Source organism: Pterocles gutturalis, unplaced genomic scaffold, assembly GCF_000699245.1.
Source record: "Pterocles gutturalis isolate BGI_N339 unplaced genomic scaffold, ASM69924v1 scaffold45683, whole genome shotgun sequence".
Classification (NCBI taxonomy): Eukaryota; Metazoa; Chordata; class Aves; order Pterocliformes; family Pteroclidae; genus Pterocles; species Pterocles gutturalis.
In genome coordinates this window covers 6,576-25,654 of record NW_010124710.1, presented here as the reverse complement: position 1 = coordinate 25,654, position 19,079 = coordinate 6,576, and the positions used below count along the sequence as shown (strand labels likewise).

At 37.7% G+C, this 19,079-nt stretch overlaps 1 protein-coding gene across 1 annotated transcript in view; it reads right to left on the bottom strand.

Moving 5' to 3' along the window:
* Positions 1 to 19,079, bottom strand: part of LOC104465327 (1-phosphatidylinositol 4,5-bisphosphate phosphodiesterase beta-4-like) — a 33,122-nt gene that overhangs the window by 7,718 nt on the left and 6,325 nt on the right. Inside the window, exons 5-8 of the mRNA XM_010078326.1 lie at positions 15,633 to 15,748; positions 11,106 to 11,181; positions 5,233 to 5,408; positions 978 to 1,079 (exon numbers count right to left, since the gene is read on the bottom strand). Of these exons, the coding sequence (XP_010076628.1) occupies positions 978 to 1,079; positions 5,233 to 5,408; positions 11,106 to 11,181; positions 15,633 to 15,748 (470 nt within the window). The remainder of the gene's footprint in view (positions 1 to 977; positions 1,080 to 5,232; positions 5,409 to 11,105; positions 11,182 to 15,632; positions 15,749 to 19,079) is intronic.

The window sequence follows — 19,079 nt, the reverse complement described above, 5'->3', positions numbered from 1 at the left end:
AAAGAGTGAGCCAGATGGCAAGCCCAAAATGAAGGGGAAATCTTGAAGGCTTATGAGACATCATCATGTAGACTCTGCTTTTATCTATTTATTTGGAAATTTTTAGGATAAATAGAAAAAACAAAATAGCTATAATGCAGATCAATCCTACAAAAAGTCTCAGCAGATGGTACTAGCAAGTCTCTTTCTAGCCTCTCAAGTCAATTAAGGCTGCCACCCCAAAACGGGCTGTGAATAACCCACTTCTGCAAGTGCAGCAGGGCCCTTCGTTTGCTGAACCTGGATGCTGGCCAGGTGTCCAATGCCAGCATGTAACAAGGGAGAGAGCTGTAGTTCAGTTCAGGAGTGGAGAAGCAACTCCTGAACTGAACTGCAACACACAACAGCAACGTGTGCTGTTGTGAAGTACATCTCCTGCTTCTCCACTCCTATCTTTTGTCACCCTTTCTACTGATTATCATTACTTTTAGCACTCCTTCCTTCTGTTCCACCCCTCCTCTGTTATCAGTAGATGAAGGAGAAAGTCTTTCATTGGTACCACCTCCTGTGTTTTTAGTGATGCTGCCTCTCCAGTTATTGTAACTTCAGCTGGAACCAACCTCAGAATCACTTTTCAGTATAACCCTAATTTCATTTAAAAAGCAACAGCAAAAGTGTGTAATGCACTTTAAGTACAATCATTAAAACTCTTACAGATGGTTTCAATTTAATAGTGTGATTAGACCTACACCAGTCACAGCTGATGAGTATAAAGAACCTTTTTATTTCCCTGATAAGGGCATTACATTCATTAAAAGAATAAATATGTGAAAAGCAACATTTTTCCTAAAATATTAATCTAAAAATATATTCAGCACAATCATTAGACATAGTTGCCATACATAAAAGCACAGTTTTAACAGAATTAATCCATGAGTTCACCTGTCAGCCTTTGACACCATTTTTTTACTTCTTAAGACAGGAGATCTGATACTTACCTCTCTCTTTCAGCTTTATTTTTGATAGATTTGTCTTGGCTTATGGCTTTGCTGTTCTCCATAGATATTTTGGCCTGGTTGGCACGCATTTCCTTGCTTTCCCTAGGCAAAACCAAACAAAGTCATTAATGCTTAAGATGCAATTGTTGTTGAGGTTGGTTTCCTGATATTATTCTACACTCTGGTTAATTTTGTCCTTGAAGCACTAAGGAAGAAGAACAAACCATATGAAAATTGCCTTGCTTTGGGTAGACCTTACACAATTTGAGCAAAGAAAAAAAGATTGTGATTCTTTGTTGGGAGTAACAGCACAGATGCTGACTTTCAGAAATGGCTTATGAACTGTGAGTGAGCAGAAGGCTTTTTGTCACTCTGGATAAGCCAGCCAAGCTCCAAAAAGGCTGTCCCTGAAGGCTAGCTCTTGCTTTCTGCCTGCTTAGCATTCCAGCACTTGCAGCTCCCAATCTTAAGTGCTTATTTAAACAGGAATTATATATGGAAATTAGGCAGCAAATAACGGATTGTAAAGTCCCCAGTAGTGCATAAGCATCTAAAAGTTACCTGTCGCAAGCCAAGGCAGTGCCTCAGTCTCTTTTTCTGGACATGATCTTAAGTAGAGTGCTAAACAATTATTGTACTTATTAACCCAAAATTCTAAGTATTTTGTATACACAGAAGAGGAGGGGTGTGGCACATAACAGTGTTTAATTTAATGAAATGTTGTCACTGAATCTTTTTTAGCTTGCTTTCATCTCTAATATACATTAATCATTAAGTAGCGTGAGGAAACTTTGTTCCATGACTTACATTTTCCACAGTTTAAAATTTTTATTAAAGAAAAGCAGTGCTTTTTTTTTTTTTTTTTGCCTCCAAGAGTTCATAAGGTGAAACATTTCCTGAATACAGATTTACAGATTTAAAAACAGTGGTATCACAGCAAAGGCTGAGACTGGGTTCTAAAAAAATGTTGTGTCAAGAGCACATTTCATTCCAGCAGTCCTTTCTCCAAATAAAAGCTTTCATTTTCTATACTGAATTTGAAGTAATTTTCAAGCATAGTACCTTAAGAGCAGTACTGAAATAATTTATCACTGTGCTCAAGGATATGAAAAAAGTTAAGTGTAGGTGTTCAAACTGATTTAGCCTATTTGCATCAGATATAATTTTAAAGAGAAAGAAGTTAAGAGGATTAGAGGACTACTGTGCATCACTGATGATTTCAAAATGAGGCTTTGGCCATGGATATAGCTGAAAGAGCCAACACATCTATATGCAACTGTTTATTCTGCGAAGTATACTCTAGCTCTGAGTTGCACTGCTGTTGGGTCTTTCTGGATGTGTTGGGTTTGCACTGCTTGCAATGAATAAAAGCCGTTATTAACAGATGAAATGAAAAATCCTATCTTCCTTTTAAAATCACCGAGAAGCACTTGTAGGGACCACTCCTTGTTTCTAAAATAGCGCTTCTCAAAGATGGGGCTAAAGTTCTAGTGTCGGTTCACTGCTCAACTGCCCCGCATGGGGCTTCACATTGAGTCTCACATTCAGCCCGTGCTGCCCTGGCTGGCAGCATTCTGCAACCGTGACACAACTCCCTCCTGCTCACAAGTGGTGGTGATGCCTGTACCCAGAGTTAACTGGAAGAAGTAGGTAACAGCAGGATGGTAAAGAAAAAAAAGGATTCTGAAAAAACATGGCACATGAGTTGCAAGATTGAACTGGTGATTTCCTGCTGTCTCATGCTGACTGCAACTCGGAAATTTATACAAATCTGTCTTTCAAAGAGATACTTAAGCATGTAAGTCTATCCTTGGAATTTATACATCTATTTAGATGACATTAACATGTATTAACATATTATTTTATGTCACCAGTATTGTTTGAATTACTAGAAATCTCTTTTTCTATTAAAAAAACCAAAAATTTTTTTCTCACCCTCTCTCATGTTATTTTATCTGGAGCACATAATGCTTGTGAATAACAGCTTCACATCCCCAATTTCTGAAACGCTGCAAGCTCACTACATCCAAGCCAGTCAAGCTAACCCAGTGTGGGGAGGCAGGGGGCCACCAGAGCACCCCACAGTTCAGTAAGCTTCAGACTTTTAGTAGTATCTGCTGTCTTCTGCTTTGTTTTTAAATGAGCTCAAAGCACAAACTGTAATTGCTTTTTATACTGCACATGGAGGGAAAGTATCTAACCTACAGCAGATAACTACATCACGTTAGATTATTGATATTTCCTACTACCTCGCGTCCTCTGGTGTGATAGCTAACTCATTACCTCAGCTCAGAGGGAGCGAAGCGGTGAGAACAGTATGCTGAGAGCATGGGCCATTCCCCACACTGCTCTCAGATAGATCCTTTTTTTCTATGGTTACCTGAGTTGTCTCAGCTATTAGATACACCTATATAAAGAAACTCAAAATATTCTGTAAAAAAGTTTACAAATGAAGTGTAGTCTCTTTGGGGCATTATTATTCACATTTCAATATTTCACATTCCAAATTCTTCTAAAATATTCATAGATTCAGACACAGTCTTAAATTTGTTTTAAACAGGGAAGTCCCCAGTCTGCACATTTGGGGGTTACACACAAATTCCCAAATAAGCAGAAACACACTAATTGCAATGCATAAAGCAGAAAGAATTTTGAAGGTTTTTACTCCTAGGACAGTTGAGAAGAAAAATTTCTTGGTATCTATCAGGATCATTTTGAGGTGTGGTTCTCAGTAGCTCTGAAAATAGAACAATACAAGGACTGAACACAAATGGTTTCTAATAAGAGAGCAAGACCTATTAATAAGAATGTAAGAACCATTTAGAATAAACAATATAGGGCTGTTTACACAATGCAGAGCTAAAGAAATTATAAACCCAAAGACAAAAACTATGAGACAAAAAGCTTAAAAAACCCTCAAACCTTGTCCTAGTGTAGATATAATAGCTTGCCTACAATGACAGCCTTTGGCAAAGTTACAAGAATAGGAAAATATGTACAGAAAAGAATACAAAAACTTACTACCAGAAAGGTTAAAAAAAGAGGGGGAAAGTTTTATTTCACAGGCTATACATTGGTAAATTATCATCTAAGCACTGTAATAAATTTAAAATAGGACAGAAAATAGGACACTTAAAAATGATGTGATGGTGTTTCTCTGGGCTGATGCAGTCAGGTATGATTTAGAGATACAGTACCAAGGACTGCACCTTCCCCTGTCTAGTATTTTTTGAATGATGCATTTGTATTTTAATTTACCAATTTTTGGACTTCATTTTTGACTGTATTTTTCCTGCATTTTTTATTGCAGGAAAGCTTGAATACATGGGTTAACACAGAGATTAACATAAAGATGAGCTCACTAAAAGGCTTTTGCTGGGACAATTCTCTGTTGGATGGAAACCTTGCAGGTCCCAGCATGTGTTCTCTCTGATGCAAAGGTAAGCTGGTTTTACACTCAGGAATTTAAAAAAATCATTTAAAGTCCTTCTTCAAATCTGATTTATTTATTCATTTATCCTCATGCTTTTTATGGGAAAGATGCAGAAGACAATTACATATTAATATATATGTATTAATATATATGATTCTATGATTCTATGATGTATGTACACACATATTTTGCATTCATATGCTTTTAGGCTGCTTTGCATAATAGATCATAGCATAAAAAATGATTCCTTTACTTACTGCCATTTTTAACACTGTGGATACGATATGTATTTAATATTACTTAATTTCAAACGGGCAGGTTAGTTAATTACAAAAGCAACAAGACAGTAGCATCATGCAGTATCTTCTGTATTCCCAGCAATTACAACAGGGTATTGTATGAAGATAATACGTCAGTCTAATGCAGGTTATCCTCCTACCCGTTGTTTTTATTATTTTACTTTTCAAGGATCTTTCTTACAATGACCAATGCTATAAAAACCTGTCCGCAGCAGCTAGCGAAAACAAAGGATATTTCCATATTTGATACTTCTTGGTTGCCAGCCTCTGAATTGAAGTTGATGCAAACTACCACCACTTTATCACATCCAGTACCTTTAATGAAAATCAGATAATCTAAACCAGCTAAGAAGCTCATTCCTGCATCTATCTAAACCCTGTATGATCACTTCTTTAACTTCTACCATGCATACAGCCTGCTATCTTTGACAGCAGTACAGGAGCTATCACCACAAGAAACTACAACATTATACAAAGCAGACATAAACCAACCCTTAGTATGAGGTAGCACTGCCCTGCTCACCTGTCGTGTGAAAATTTTAGCTGCTGGGTTTGTTGTTCATGAGCATTCATCAGCAGTTTCTTCAGTAGTTCACACTGTTGGTTCAAGTGTAAATCACGGATTTCTTGCTCTTCGGCACTGTGCGTATTGATCATCTCAGACCACTCTTTAGTGTGCTGCGCCACAATCTCTTTGACCTGTAGAGAGGTAACAGCAGCTTTGCTAAAGGTTTTCAGGTAGGCTAGGAGATCAACTATTACCTCTGCTGAAGATGACGTAAAGACAATCATAAAAAAGATTATAAAGAATGCAGATAAATTGTGAAAAATTAAGTTACATACAGTAACTTACAGTGTATTATAAAAACAGATGTAAAACAACGCCTATTATTAGGACTCTAAAGTGCCCTGAATAAATTGGCTCCATTTATGCTCTTGACTGTACTACCGTTATTTTAAAATTTTCTCTAACACTGAGTTAATGATTAAAGGGTTTCATGTTTTTGGTTGCCAAGAAAAAGAAATATATTAAAAGTATTGAAATTAACAATGGAGAAAAACTAGTCAGCAGGATTTCTCTGAGGGCTTAAATACAGCCTTTGATTTTGTGGAGACAGTTTTACACACACAGTCAGTTTACAGAGAAATCCTGTATTTAATACAACCTGAATCTGAAGATGGACTACATATCTTTGTTTTATATTTATTAAGTCAGCAGGGAATCTGACAAGTATTCTCTAGCTTATCTCCCAAGACTCACAAGAACGAGAATAAAGTTTTGGAAAGTTCCCAGGAGACAATATGAAGAAGTCTAAATCGCCAGAGTTGTTATTATAATAATATATTGCACTCAATGATTTACAAAAGCAGCTAACAGATATATTTTATTATCCTTTAATAATTATCTTTGTGTATTTTGACAAGCTCTCCTACCTTTCCATAAATGGTATACAAAATATGCCTCACAATAAATGTTTTTTTCAAGTAGTTGTTTCAACTGCTACTATTGTAACTAACAGCATCTGGGTCATCTTCTATGAAAGCCAAACCTTATTTAAAAAAAAAAAAAATTGCCACCATATTGCTCAGAAAGTGAGAGACTGATGCCAGTACTTTAGGTGTGGGCCCGCACGTGGGCTCTGCATAATGCAGAACGGACTTTCCTACATACTGTGATGATGGTGAAAGAAGAGGGGACCTTCACAGCCCCACTCTCCATTCTGCCCTGGAGAGGCTCCTCTGAAGGCCCTCCTACACAAAGCTCATGTTGCATAATAAAGCTGGACTCCTAATGAAAGGAAAAAAAAAAAAAGAAAAGCAAGTAATTTTGTACTTCGATCAGGGTGACTACCACTACCTGAAAGCCAGACTTGCAATTAACTGTAGTTAAATAGTGGTCCCATATCTGAACAGATAAGAGTGGAGGCAGAAGCAGCTGGCAGAGAGCTATCTGGAGTTTTCTGCAGTTATCAGAAAAAAACAAAAGCATTTTGAGGCAGGAGATTGGTACAATTAATATAGGCCTAATTCATCACGATGTTTAAGAGTGAGTGTACCTCCAGCAAAATAAGCCATGCTTATTTTTTGTGCATGTGGGTAAGGCTCTGGCTTAGTAGTACCTTATCAACTATGAAATGATAAATACACCAAAGGATGTGGAGCAGTTGCATAAGTACTGCCTTCACAGCCAAAAAACCATGAGGATTCAGTTTTAAAAAGGGTCAAAATAAATGCCTGGATGTTGTTAAGAAAGAGACACGCATTTTTCAGATGGAGTTTTTGAAAGGTTGAGGGGCAGACAGTCCAACTCACCTCTGGCACCCACCTAAGGCACCTAAGTTAGGACAAAGTTTAGTCCAAGCTCCTTGTACTGCTGATGTGAAAAGGTGGGCAGTTTCAAAGCAGGATTTATCACACCTGAACACTGTCTCAAGATGCCTCTCTCATATCTACAGGGCCTCAAGCAACTAGACACTTCAGGTAGGGCTGCATGAATGTCCTCTCAATAGGGACCTCATTTGGCTTATCAACCCCCAGGGAGACCTAGCGTGGACTTAAGGGAAACTATAATAAAGTCATGGATGAAGTTCTTAGGAAAACCCATTCCTTATTTATTTTCAATGCAGAGTTTCCAGATGGAGTCAGCTCCATCCAAGATTTGGAGGAAAAAAGGTACAGGTAGATCCAAAGTCCTGAGTAACTGGGTGTAACTGGGACCAGAGCAGAAGAGAGACCACATACTCAGAAAACTTGTATGGTCACAAGGTTAGAAAGTATTAATAGTTTAAAAAGACAAGTACTATTACGTGACCCAGGAAGCAGGCAGAGCCAGCAGCAAATCACCGCTGTATATCGCACATCTTAGCACAGGAGTCAACACAAGGTTCCTTCCAGAGTTCTGTGATTCAAATCACGTTCCTGCAGAGAATGTTCTCACTGGGCTCTGGCCCCTTTCAAAGAACAATAACATTGTAGCGGGAACTGTGGCAGAGCTGGCCAAGCATTTTCCTCCACTGCTTGCTGCTATGCACCTCTTCCATATACAGGCTGCCACTTAGGACTGGGTTTCAGACTAATTTGAAGTATTAGAAAGTGCATGGGATACTACCACAAGATATGATTCCTAGTCATAGTAAGAGTGTTTTACACTGCCCTAAAAGGAGAGGCAGGCATTCCAGTAAGCAAAAAAGGGTTTGATTTTATTTAAAGCTTTCTTACACTGTAGAGGAAATGAAAAACTATGTTCGCATAAAAAAAGAATTGTGACTTAATAAAACAGTGAAACAAACAAGTGTGTAAATAGTGTAAGCCACTGTGAAAGCAGGTATTTTGTGGCTTAACTGCAAACAGCATTTACAAAGCCCAAACAAATGCAGAGAGTTATATACTACAGAGGAACACGAAGGCAGGAATCCTGTATCTTAGGTACACCGATACCAAAGAATCACAGAGTATCTCAGGACCCATAAGGATCATCGATTCCAATTCCCAAAGAAGAAACCTGCAAGGAGACTTAAGCATGGCAGTACTTTAAATATTTAATCTGAGAATACAGGAAGTAAGAAACTTAATGATCTAATGGACAGATGTGCTAGTGATGTGCTACCAATTTCAAAATCAGCATGCAGTCGAAGCAGCAGGTGCAGTTCCTTGTAAAACAAGTTTTTCTCTAGGGGTTGGAGAAAAAGGGAAGATTTCTTAAATGTCCTGTAAACCAGAAGTCTCATTTCAGGTAGAGCAAGGTATAACCTGATGAGAAGGATGTAAGGGATTTGCCGAACACCAGTTACAAGACTTGAAATACCCAACTTGACTCTGATTTAGATGACCTTAGAACTCAAGACAATTAAATAATCTGAAATCCAATTTCCCTGCAGATCTGTGATACACTTCAAAGTTCAGATGTAGTAAATTCAGTGTATATCCTTGCTTTTCTCCAATTTATTAGCACCATAGTTAAAACAACTATTTCATTTGCACTGGGCTGTGCTCTTGTCCTACTTTCCACGATTAAAGTAGTGTTGCTTATCCAAAAGGATAAGAAAAATAACCATTAGCTAACTTCTCTCTTTCCTTTTCTACAGACTGTGTTTGCAATCCTGTCCTTTCATCTATTCCTACACCAGGCCTAAGAGACTAATTAAAATCTTGATAAGAAAATTTCTTTTGCACTGCATATATGCAAGATGTTTGTTTAGTTGCTAAGTTCAAGCAGGAATAATCTTTGAAGCAATCTTTCCTTTTTTGCTTTTCATCCTCTGCCTGCTTGATCCGGGAACCTACTTTTCTAGTGCAGGGGAGTAATTTGCGTCTCATAGGTTATTTGTCTGTAAAGTACACATTGCGACATTCAGATCTAATTTAAATATTTTATACCAAACTTGGGCTGCATGTTTCCTCATGAGAGGAAGACTTCTGTAGACAAGAAGGTCTCTTTGGTGCTAAAAGCATACAAGCACATTGTGTCACAGAGCTTCGCTGGAGGACATGAGCTGTAATTAAAGCTGAATTATGGTACAATCTGATATCAACATTTGTGGGCCAAATGATGAAAAATGCTGAACAACTGTTCATTAATCAAACTCCCACTGTATCAGTGTAATGCATTCAGCACCTCAGAATTTAATCTAATTTAATTGCACCTGTCTTCATCTAGGAGAAAAGTTAATTTCCCTATGGTCTTGAGCACTGTTTTCCAACCTCTTGCTTGCAAACCTTTGAATGATCGCCAGGAATACTAAGTCAACAACCCACACACAGCAATTGAAACAAAGTCTGTGAGATGCTAAAATCGGTACATAATTTAGACAATTTTGATGGAATCACAGTGACCAAGATATTGAAAATCACTGACCTAGAGAAAACTACAGAGGCAGATGACTTGCAGGGGAGTTCCTCAAGAATTATCCAACACAGAGAGGCTTGGCATTTCAAGGGAGCTTACATTTAATACTCCTTTGAAAATGTCATCCTAAAACCTGACATAGGAGTGGACAAAAATCAATCCATTTTCCAGGTATGGATTAAATTGAAGGGAACCAGTTTAAAAGCAGGATTTTAAAAGAAACAGAGCTCAGAAACTGCATACATTTGTGGAAAGGGAAAACATGAGTCACATTTATTGGATTTGGAAGATTAATGAACACCTCTTAACTCCAGACTGCGAATGACACAGGTGAGATGCAGAGATCACAGCAAAGAATTTTCTATACAATGTAACTTCAAATGAGTTTTGGGGCTTATGTCTGGATGAGAGGGAGCTAGTGCTCCTCAGTAAGAAATGAATGAACTATGTTTTTTTTTAAAGTTGTCAACAAATTTGCTTTTATTTAATGAAATGGTTCTGGATTTTTCATAGGAGAAGGAGATAGGGAGATAAGACAGTACACTAGGCTTTATTCCTGGGGATTTTCCTACATCTTTGGCTGAGCAGACAGCAACAAGAAAGAAACCTTGTTTAGAAAAACAGGATCTTCTCCACATGAAATAACAAATACCATAAATAAAATTAGGAGAAGAAAAGATGAAATTGACCTTATTATAGTCTCAAAGATGTGGCTGCTTTTTGTTTGTATTTTCTATACTTGTCTGATTCTTTTCACAGGTTTCAGCTTTTACAGTAACTCTCCTGTACTGTGGACAGTCTCCTGATTCTCCCTCCAGACCACTTTGTACATGGATGTGTTTTCTAGCGTACCTGCCACCCTCTAGTTTGGATATCTTTCAGAAACTTGAAAGCATGTAAACATGTGGTAGATAAAACTTCCAATGGAAATATGAAGTCAGTGAGCACAGTAGTGGTACAGAAGTATAGAGGAAGCAGCTCTAAGCAACTCAATGTGAGCCATGAATCACAGCTTGAGAATAGCTTTTTCAAATGAACTGAGGCTCAGTTTCAGAGCACTTTTATTCTGCAGTACCTAAGAGAAAACAACACAACTGAGCAATGGAGAAAAAATATTAGCAATCAGAAGGCACTTGGTTCTGAGCAACTTGGACTCCTCCTTCCCTACGAGACAGACTAGCAAGTGTTGTCCATGGTGACAATGAAAGAAAATGAAAGTTCTGTATGTATATATTTTGAGAAAGTATTTAGCTTCCAAATTTCATATAGAATGTATTTGTTTCTTTGTTTAGCTAGAGCTGACACAAATGACAAATTTAGCTTCATAAGGCATGAATATGGCACTTTCTTCAATAATTTTAAAAGGGCAGGAAATTGACCTTGCTTTTAAAAATTTTTTTTAAGAAACACTTTTAGACACTCAATTACTCTTATTCTTTTCAACATGTTATTACTGCTGAAAATAATTCATATGCTTCCAAGAAAATTAACTACCACTTGGGTCTCAAAATTTCAGTTGTTGCATATGTTAAAACTGGCTGTTTGCTTACCTTAGATTTGTGATCTGATGTTAGCGTCTGAATTTTAATTTCTGTGTCTTTCTTCAACTCAAGACAATTACTTCCTCTAAAAAAAAGAAAATTGCAAATGTGTGCCACAAGTTAAACATCTTCCCACTCAGTCAGCTCTTTAATTAAAATGTTAATCAAAGTTGAAGTGCTGTAGCATATTGGAATGAAATTCACGACTTACAAAATATTGTTGGAGTAATGATCATTCAATTCAAACACCACACAATTAATTCTAGATTGTCCCAGCAATTATTCTGTTGCTGAAGACATGTCAAGCATCTCCATTTACGGTACTTGGTTCCTTTTCCAGGCTTAAAATACTTTGCCAAGAGAAACCAGCTTCTGCCTGAAAACTTACAGGTATATTCATTGCCTTGCCATATTTTTATCCTCTGCTTTAAAAGCAATTTTTGCTACTCATTTTTTAGTTTGAGGCAGAAAAAATAAGTCATTTGAGTAACTACCTCTCAGGGCAATTTGGGCATACTAAATTTGAACACCTATTGAAAGTGTAAGAGCCCCTTGGTGAGAAAGCAGAAGTGAATGGGTTGCAAAGAAAGGGGCCTCATGACCCTTGTAGATCACACCAAGCCATGTAGAGGAATCCGAGCCATTAGATACCTTATATGACTTAGAAAGTGACAAATCAACAAATCTTGAAGATGGCCTTCACTCCTGCAGTAAACTGAATACAGCATGGCCTTTGCGTTTGGGTAAAGGTTTGTGGCTGAATGCAAGTTGCCAAGTTTGCTTAATGCGGGAGCAGTGCATGATTCCAAGGAACAGGCTGGTCAAATGCCTGCAGAGGACCCACGCTGAAGCTCCCCTGACATGCCTGTGGGTTAGGAGATGGATGACTTCTACCTCTCACCCACAGAATTTCCTTCACTAAGCCCAATTACTTGGGTAATTACTGGGTGGGACAAATGCACAGAAAAACTATTCCTTTGCAGTTACAAGAGGAATTTCAATTACTGTCTCACTGAATTTTTGAAGGTTGACAAGCTTCATCTTTACAAATCTTCCCCCCCCCCTTTTTTTTTTTTTTTCAGTGATGGGTTTTTACAATAGAATACAAATTCACACATGGGAAGACGCTGGTTTTTTTGGTTTGGAAGAATATATTGAGAGGAGCCTATTTTAACATTACCACAATATTTCTGTGTCAGATCATCAACTGATGTAAAATGGTGTAACTCCACTGAGTGTATGGAGCCACATTATTTTTATCATCTGAAAGTGGCCCTAATAAGAATGGTTATTGCTTGACTGCAGTAACATTAATCCGTTTGCTCTAGAAAAAGAGATTTATGAAACCCTTAACAAGTTTAAATCCTATTTTAATATCAAAGTACTTCTAAACTTATGGAAATTAGCAGAAAACTTTATCATCAAACAGCACCAGGAAAGCCCTTACTGAAAATGGTAGCATGATGTGCCTTGTGTTACCAAGGGCCATCAGAAGGAATAGTCATTTATTTTCTAGTCATAGCAAGGAATTTTTTTCAGAGATTTCTAACACTCATTTGACACTTTGGAAGTAATATAAAGCCACTGAGACAGGTTCTGACCACTGCTACCTCTTCCTGAAAAAAAGACACAGCTGCAAAGAAAGTGTCTTTGATTATGCATGTGGGTAGCTGTGATCAGAGTCTGGCTATAATTCATATATAATTTGTCATATTCTATGAAAGAGACTGCTCCTTAGGTGAATCAAACATATTTTGTCCCGGATTAGCCTAATTGGTTCAATCACTAGACTTCTTAGAATCCCAGTCATCAAAAACCACCAGCTGATCCCTGATCTGGAAATGCAGCTTTCATTATATCTCAAGGCAACTTCCAGCCAGGCTGGACATAACAAGGATTGTCCTCAGCTGCAGTGGCATACTCCAGGGTTAAACCATCGAGTCACAGTTGGGAACAAATGACTCAGGGACAGCCCAACCCAATGTCACATGTCCATGCTCACGCATACACATACACTTGAATTTCTGGACAGTCAAGATAAATCAGAAGGATCTTTATGTGCCTTCAACTCCATTTCAGAGTGGGAACATGAGCATAAGCCTCTCTTGAGATTTGTAAGCATTTGAAGTGTACAACAGAAATAGCACAGGGAGCAAAATCCTGTCCATCTGTCAGTGAATTAGCATGTGATTAAAAAATTCTCCTTTGCTGAACAATATGCAGTTGACATTTGTCACACCACATGGCAGAAATGGACCATGAAAAAGTGCACAACAAAATCAGAAGAGATATACACCTATCAAAAAACCTTTTTTTTCAGGAAGTAGCTGACAATTTCAATGTGAATGCCTTGAAAACACATTTCACATGTTCTTTTACAACTTTTATTGCTTGTAAAAGTTCCGAAATGACAGCCAAGGAAACGGAGCATGTCCTGTTCTCATTGAACCCAGGATGCCTTCTTCATCAGATCATTTCAGCTGAATAAATTCTTTACATCTCAATCAATGTGTTCAACCTTAAGCATGTCCTTAAATGTACTGCAGAGATGGGGTGAAGAGAAGTGTGCACATAAGCGTCTTGCTGAATGGGCTTTGAGGACTGCATACACAATGACCCTGAAGGAAGCCCTTAAAACACTTTGATACAAAATGAAGAAGCATTTTCACAGAAAGTCTGTGCTGATACTGGATTTGATTTGTCTGGTAATTATTGATACCAATAGTTATTCTTGTAACACTGAAGAGCCACCAGATGACCGAGACCTCTGGTGTCCATGGAAAGTATGACATCATGGCAAGCAACAGTGTTTGGCTGTGTATTGGATCTGCTTCTGGAGTAGTCATTTCCACCTTTTTTTTTTTTTAATGATAATTTACAACTATCATAAAGGCTTTGACATGAGAGAAGTGTTATAAAATTAAGAAAAGACACTGCAAATAGCCTGTGCAGTGATCTCAAACTGGGAATCAAAATTATCAACTACTTTTATACTTGTCCTATTTGACGTTACTCTGGAAAGTATTGTTACTCAGCACTTTCCACTACTTACTGCACAGAGACAGCCATTACCACCTTTAACACTCTGACACACCTTTATTTGCTGCCTAGACAGGCAGAGGCACTGGCTTCTGCTCAGGCTGATAGGAATACTGATTCATGACTCTTCTGATATGAGCTTCTTAAATACCAGAGCATGGGGAAGCCTTTGTCCCCCCATGATAATTATGGTGCAATGTCCAGGGCTTAGTTCACTACCACAGTAGGAAACTCCTTGACTGTAATTATAAATCCAGCTATATCAATAACCTTCCACTGCATTATATTCAGTGGAAATTGAATCAAAGCCACATTAAATTAATTAGTCCTGTAGTTGCTCCCTCTTTGGAGAAGTTGTAATTTTCTGGAAGGAACTACTTGGATTAGAAGTATTTGGATGCTTACAGTTTTCCTTTCTTGGACAAATAAACCAACATGAGTTTTTTAAAGAGTTTGTGAGCTTTTAATAATTCAGTCAAGAGAAGTCTCCTTATCTTGTTCATTTCCGACAGTTCTATTTCTGTTGCATTACAAGTTTATAACATGCACAAAAACCACTGCCATTCCAAATCATTTATTTTAAAAAAGTATTTGTGGAAGAATCCAATGCCAAAGGGGCATCTATGCTCAGTATTCATCGAGAGAGCTGCCTGACAGTTTTTGTTGCCAGATGACAACTATACAAAATTAAGACTATTAGCATAGCTTGATATAGAACTAAATAAAGTAATTCCTGCTTTAGGAAGTATTATAGTATAAACCACTGTCTCAATGAAATGCTGGTCATAGGGTGAAAGGTGGAGAGGAGAAACTGCTGCCAGATTACACAGTAACAGCAAGGAAACAACAGGTCTTGCTACATAATTCCAAATGGGACTGTAATGGGGACATTTTATTAAAGTCACCAGTATCTTCCAGGAACTCTTCTGGGAGAATTAAGAGATTCACACAGATAATGTCTCAAGCCATCAGCTAGTGCAAACCAAAACAGCTTCATTCAAGTGAAAGGAGTAATACTGACTTATCCCAGCTAAGGATCTGAAGGTTTTTTTGTTAAAACTTGACAGCACAGCAAAACTCTGTTATTCTAAAATGTTCAGGATTTGGAGCCAGCTTTTCCCCCACAATCAAATCATTGCTACTTTCTGATCATTAGAGCTATTGAGAACCTTAGTCTGTTCTCGCTGAACACAACAATGACATTCCCTGGGGAATGCAGTGAGACCAGATCAGACCACAGAAATAAAAATTTGAGACAACTCCTTGGCTTTTACTTTTAAAACTCTAATCAAAGAAGCCTAGAGAAAGGAAAAGTGAGTACAACATTTATGGCCCACTGCTAGAGCCTTCAGGCAGCTCATACTCGGTTTGACATAGGATGCTGGTTCAAGCTGCAATTCATTCATCTGAATGACCTTTTAATGAATGTTTTATTCCAGACTATAAAAGCATAAAATCTATTTTAAATCTGAAAAAAAATTTAAAATAGTATCTTACCCCTTCTTCTTGATTGCCTTCTCTAACATTTTCTCATATGATACCTTTTCTTTATCATATTGTGCCACTATTTTGTCAATTTGTGTGCAGTGCAACTTCTGCATCGCGCTGAGCTCCTGGAAAACAGTAGGACCTTACAATTAGGTTGCTGGATTTTTTATGTTTAGTTTTCTTACAGTGTAAAAATATCAGTGTATGAACAGATAACTTTGACAATGGAATTTAATCTGGTTTAGCCATCTGGTATTAAAGGTTCCAGATATTCCACCATAAGTGCTAAAACATTTCTTCTTCATTTAAAATAGAAAATCTGTAACAGACCTTAAAAATATGGTATACCTTAAAACAAAAGAATGATGGGCAAAAACTTCATCTTTTTGAATAAATGTCCATTTAAGTGCCATGTAAAAAATCTGATTTACAAGCTCAGATCATATAATTCAAAGTTTTTTAATACAGAGGAGAACAAAACTCAACCCTGTCCCCCCTTCCTCTATTTATTTCATACAGAATTCAGTGCTAGCCGCATGGCCGCTGCAAATCAATAGCTCCAAGCCCTAACATTAGCTGAAAATCAAATCATTAACAGCTGACATTCTGAAGATCTGTCCTGTGACCCATAACAACACAGCAGCAATCTCAGCACTAAAAATTCCACCTTGTTGCAGAGCATCTCTCTTTGCAAACAATAGTAAGCTGTGCAATATGACTTTCAACTACACCTGTAGACTGCAAATAAGCACTGCCCCTTGTCCCTCCACCCCCTCCCCGAAATAATACAGCACATGCTGATAAACTGGACATATAGGGCTACCTGTGGAGAATTACACATCAAAGCTAACCCGTTGTCACTACATACTTATGCGACTTACATTGGTGAAGCGGCAGAGGTTATCTATGGAAGGGGAGGAAAAAACTGTCCCTATGATGAAAAGTTGAATCACTAATGCATGTTACACGCTTGGGTCTAGCCTACAGACAGTTCCTTTCCATTACAAGACTGTACCAGAAACAACACACTTCACTTAGTGCTTACATGTAGACTTCATTATTGAACATGACTTTGCATTCTCCTTTATCAGAACAGCTGCTGATAATGATGTAAATATTTAACTACCTCTAAATATTTAATTTACATTACAACCGGAAAAATTGTTGTTGGTTAATTTATGTTATTTTATTAATATACAATTGCTCCACATTTTATCTAATTGTGACAAAAAGCCTTGCATTAATTAATATGGCCTTTTCCAGGACTTGTTTTATAGCTCATTTTGCATTTATTCTATCCTCACTATTATACTGCTCTTTGTTATTATTTTCTATACACCTGTGTTAGCCTTGTCACTGTTTCTTCCTCTAAAAATGCTAATTAAAGACTTGCACATTCACATTTACAAAAACATTAATACAAATGTTGTGATGCTTTTAAAAATCTAGCCCTGGGCTGTACCCAAGCACTCCCAACATCTGCCAAGCACTTCCCTGGGGGATGCATACAGCTTCCAAATTTTGTATTCAGAGTGAAGAAAGGAATATTCTGTTCTGCAGAGGATTTAAAGGGAAACAGACTTCATAAACATTTAAACATACCAGCTTCACCAAGGAGTACTTACACTGACTAACCAGGTAGGAAAAAATATGGACAGTAAAAAGAATGACATAAACTTGACAGCACCAGCCAGCCACAGGTGAAGTGACTGAGAGCATCTCTCAAACTACCCACTCTCCCCTAGATGAACAAAACAATACAATTCTTGCTAAAAAATACTAAGCACAAACATTGCAAAGCACGAGACATCTGCCCACTCATGTGACACTCCTCCATAATCTGGAGGCAAATAATGTAGAGCTAGAATCCCTGCTTTTCCCTTAGGACAACCATGATTTAAGCCTTCTCTCTTTATCACAAACCCACTGTAATATTTTGCAGGCTCCCCTCTATTGCTATTTACTGCTCACGCACAACTCTATCTTGTATCTGAAACATATATTGTAGACCATATCCCCCTCATTTCATTCCCCAGTCCTCCTCCCCATCCAGTTAATGGAACGTGCATTTGTGCACAATATAGACACAGCTGGAAGAGGAAGATGGGCTACTAACAACCTTCCCATGCAAGGCATAAAGAGTACTAGGAGCCAACTCCCTAGCAGGAGTCCCTGGAATTATATGACCTTCAAGTGCTGGAACACTATTTTAAATGGGTCACCTGACGCGAGTTTGATTTTCTGTCTATGCTCAAAGGAAAATTCATCATAGCTAGATGCTGTGTCCCAAACTTTTGTCAAGATGCTAAGAAATACGAGTGGTTTTGTAGCATCTTAAAACACCCTCAATGTATTTTGTTTTCAGATGCAAAGTTTCAAGTGGAAATATGTTCTAGATTTATTTAGAATATGTTTGCAGACAAAACTCTCCTCATCTAGGTCTCATTATTTCCTCAAGTCCACTGAATTTGCAGTTTGAATTAACAGGCCTTTTACATGAATATATTCACAACTTACATTTAATGATTATATTACAAACTGAAGCCAGATTTCAGCCAGGGTTCTGAGAGGCCACCTAATTGATATAAAAAAAACTTAAATCACAGCAAGACTATCCATGGAAAAAAGTAAAGAATCATATATAATTCCATTAAAGCAGGGGGCGGGGGGGAAGGATGAGGTGGGAAGGGGCGGAATGGATTATGACAATGGATGGAAATCACAATTCCATCTATTGAAGAGAAGAGAACGTATCCCATGATACAAACAGAAATACTCCTGTGTACAACTGGAAACTGAAGTTTGGAGGATTCTCATTACAGAACACAAAAATGAGGAAATAAAGAAACTATCATTTCCAAATCAACAATCCATTTTGCAGAACTTTATTAATCTAGAGTCCCGCAGACTTTTGTACTGTTCCTTTTGCATTGTGAAATGGAGATTTTTTTTATGTTCTTTCTTTACTAGCCTTTATTTCAAACAGCACATATATTTAATGTCAATATAAATGCGCAGGAGATGAATGCTGTGATTCATATTTTTGGGTGATAATTACGCAATTCTCGTTCTGTCCATGGCCATGTCAAATTCCTTAAGGCAGCATTTGTGACTATCACTGTGTGTGTGTATACTGGGTATTACAGTTGTAAGGAGCTATGCCACATAGGAAAAACAAATTAGTGATGATATGCAGTGGGATGTTAGGAGAATGTTATCGTGTCTGCTGGAGTCAAAATGGCTGAAACACTGAGCAGAATTAAATAAAAAGAAAGATAGCATTAAAGAAATACACAGAGCATGTTGCATCCTGAAAAGACTGCCTGCAGTTAATTTTTGCAATTATCTGGAAATGTGGTGTCTGTAAAAGTCCTATATCCTGTACAGAGACTGACATGTTTTCATACAGACAAACCAACCCTGCCAGGCAGGATTTCAGTGGAGCTGCTAATACTT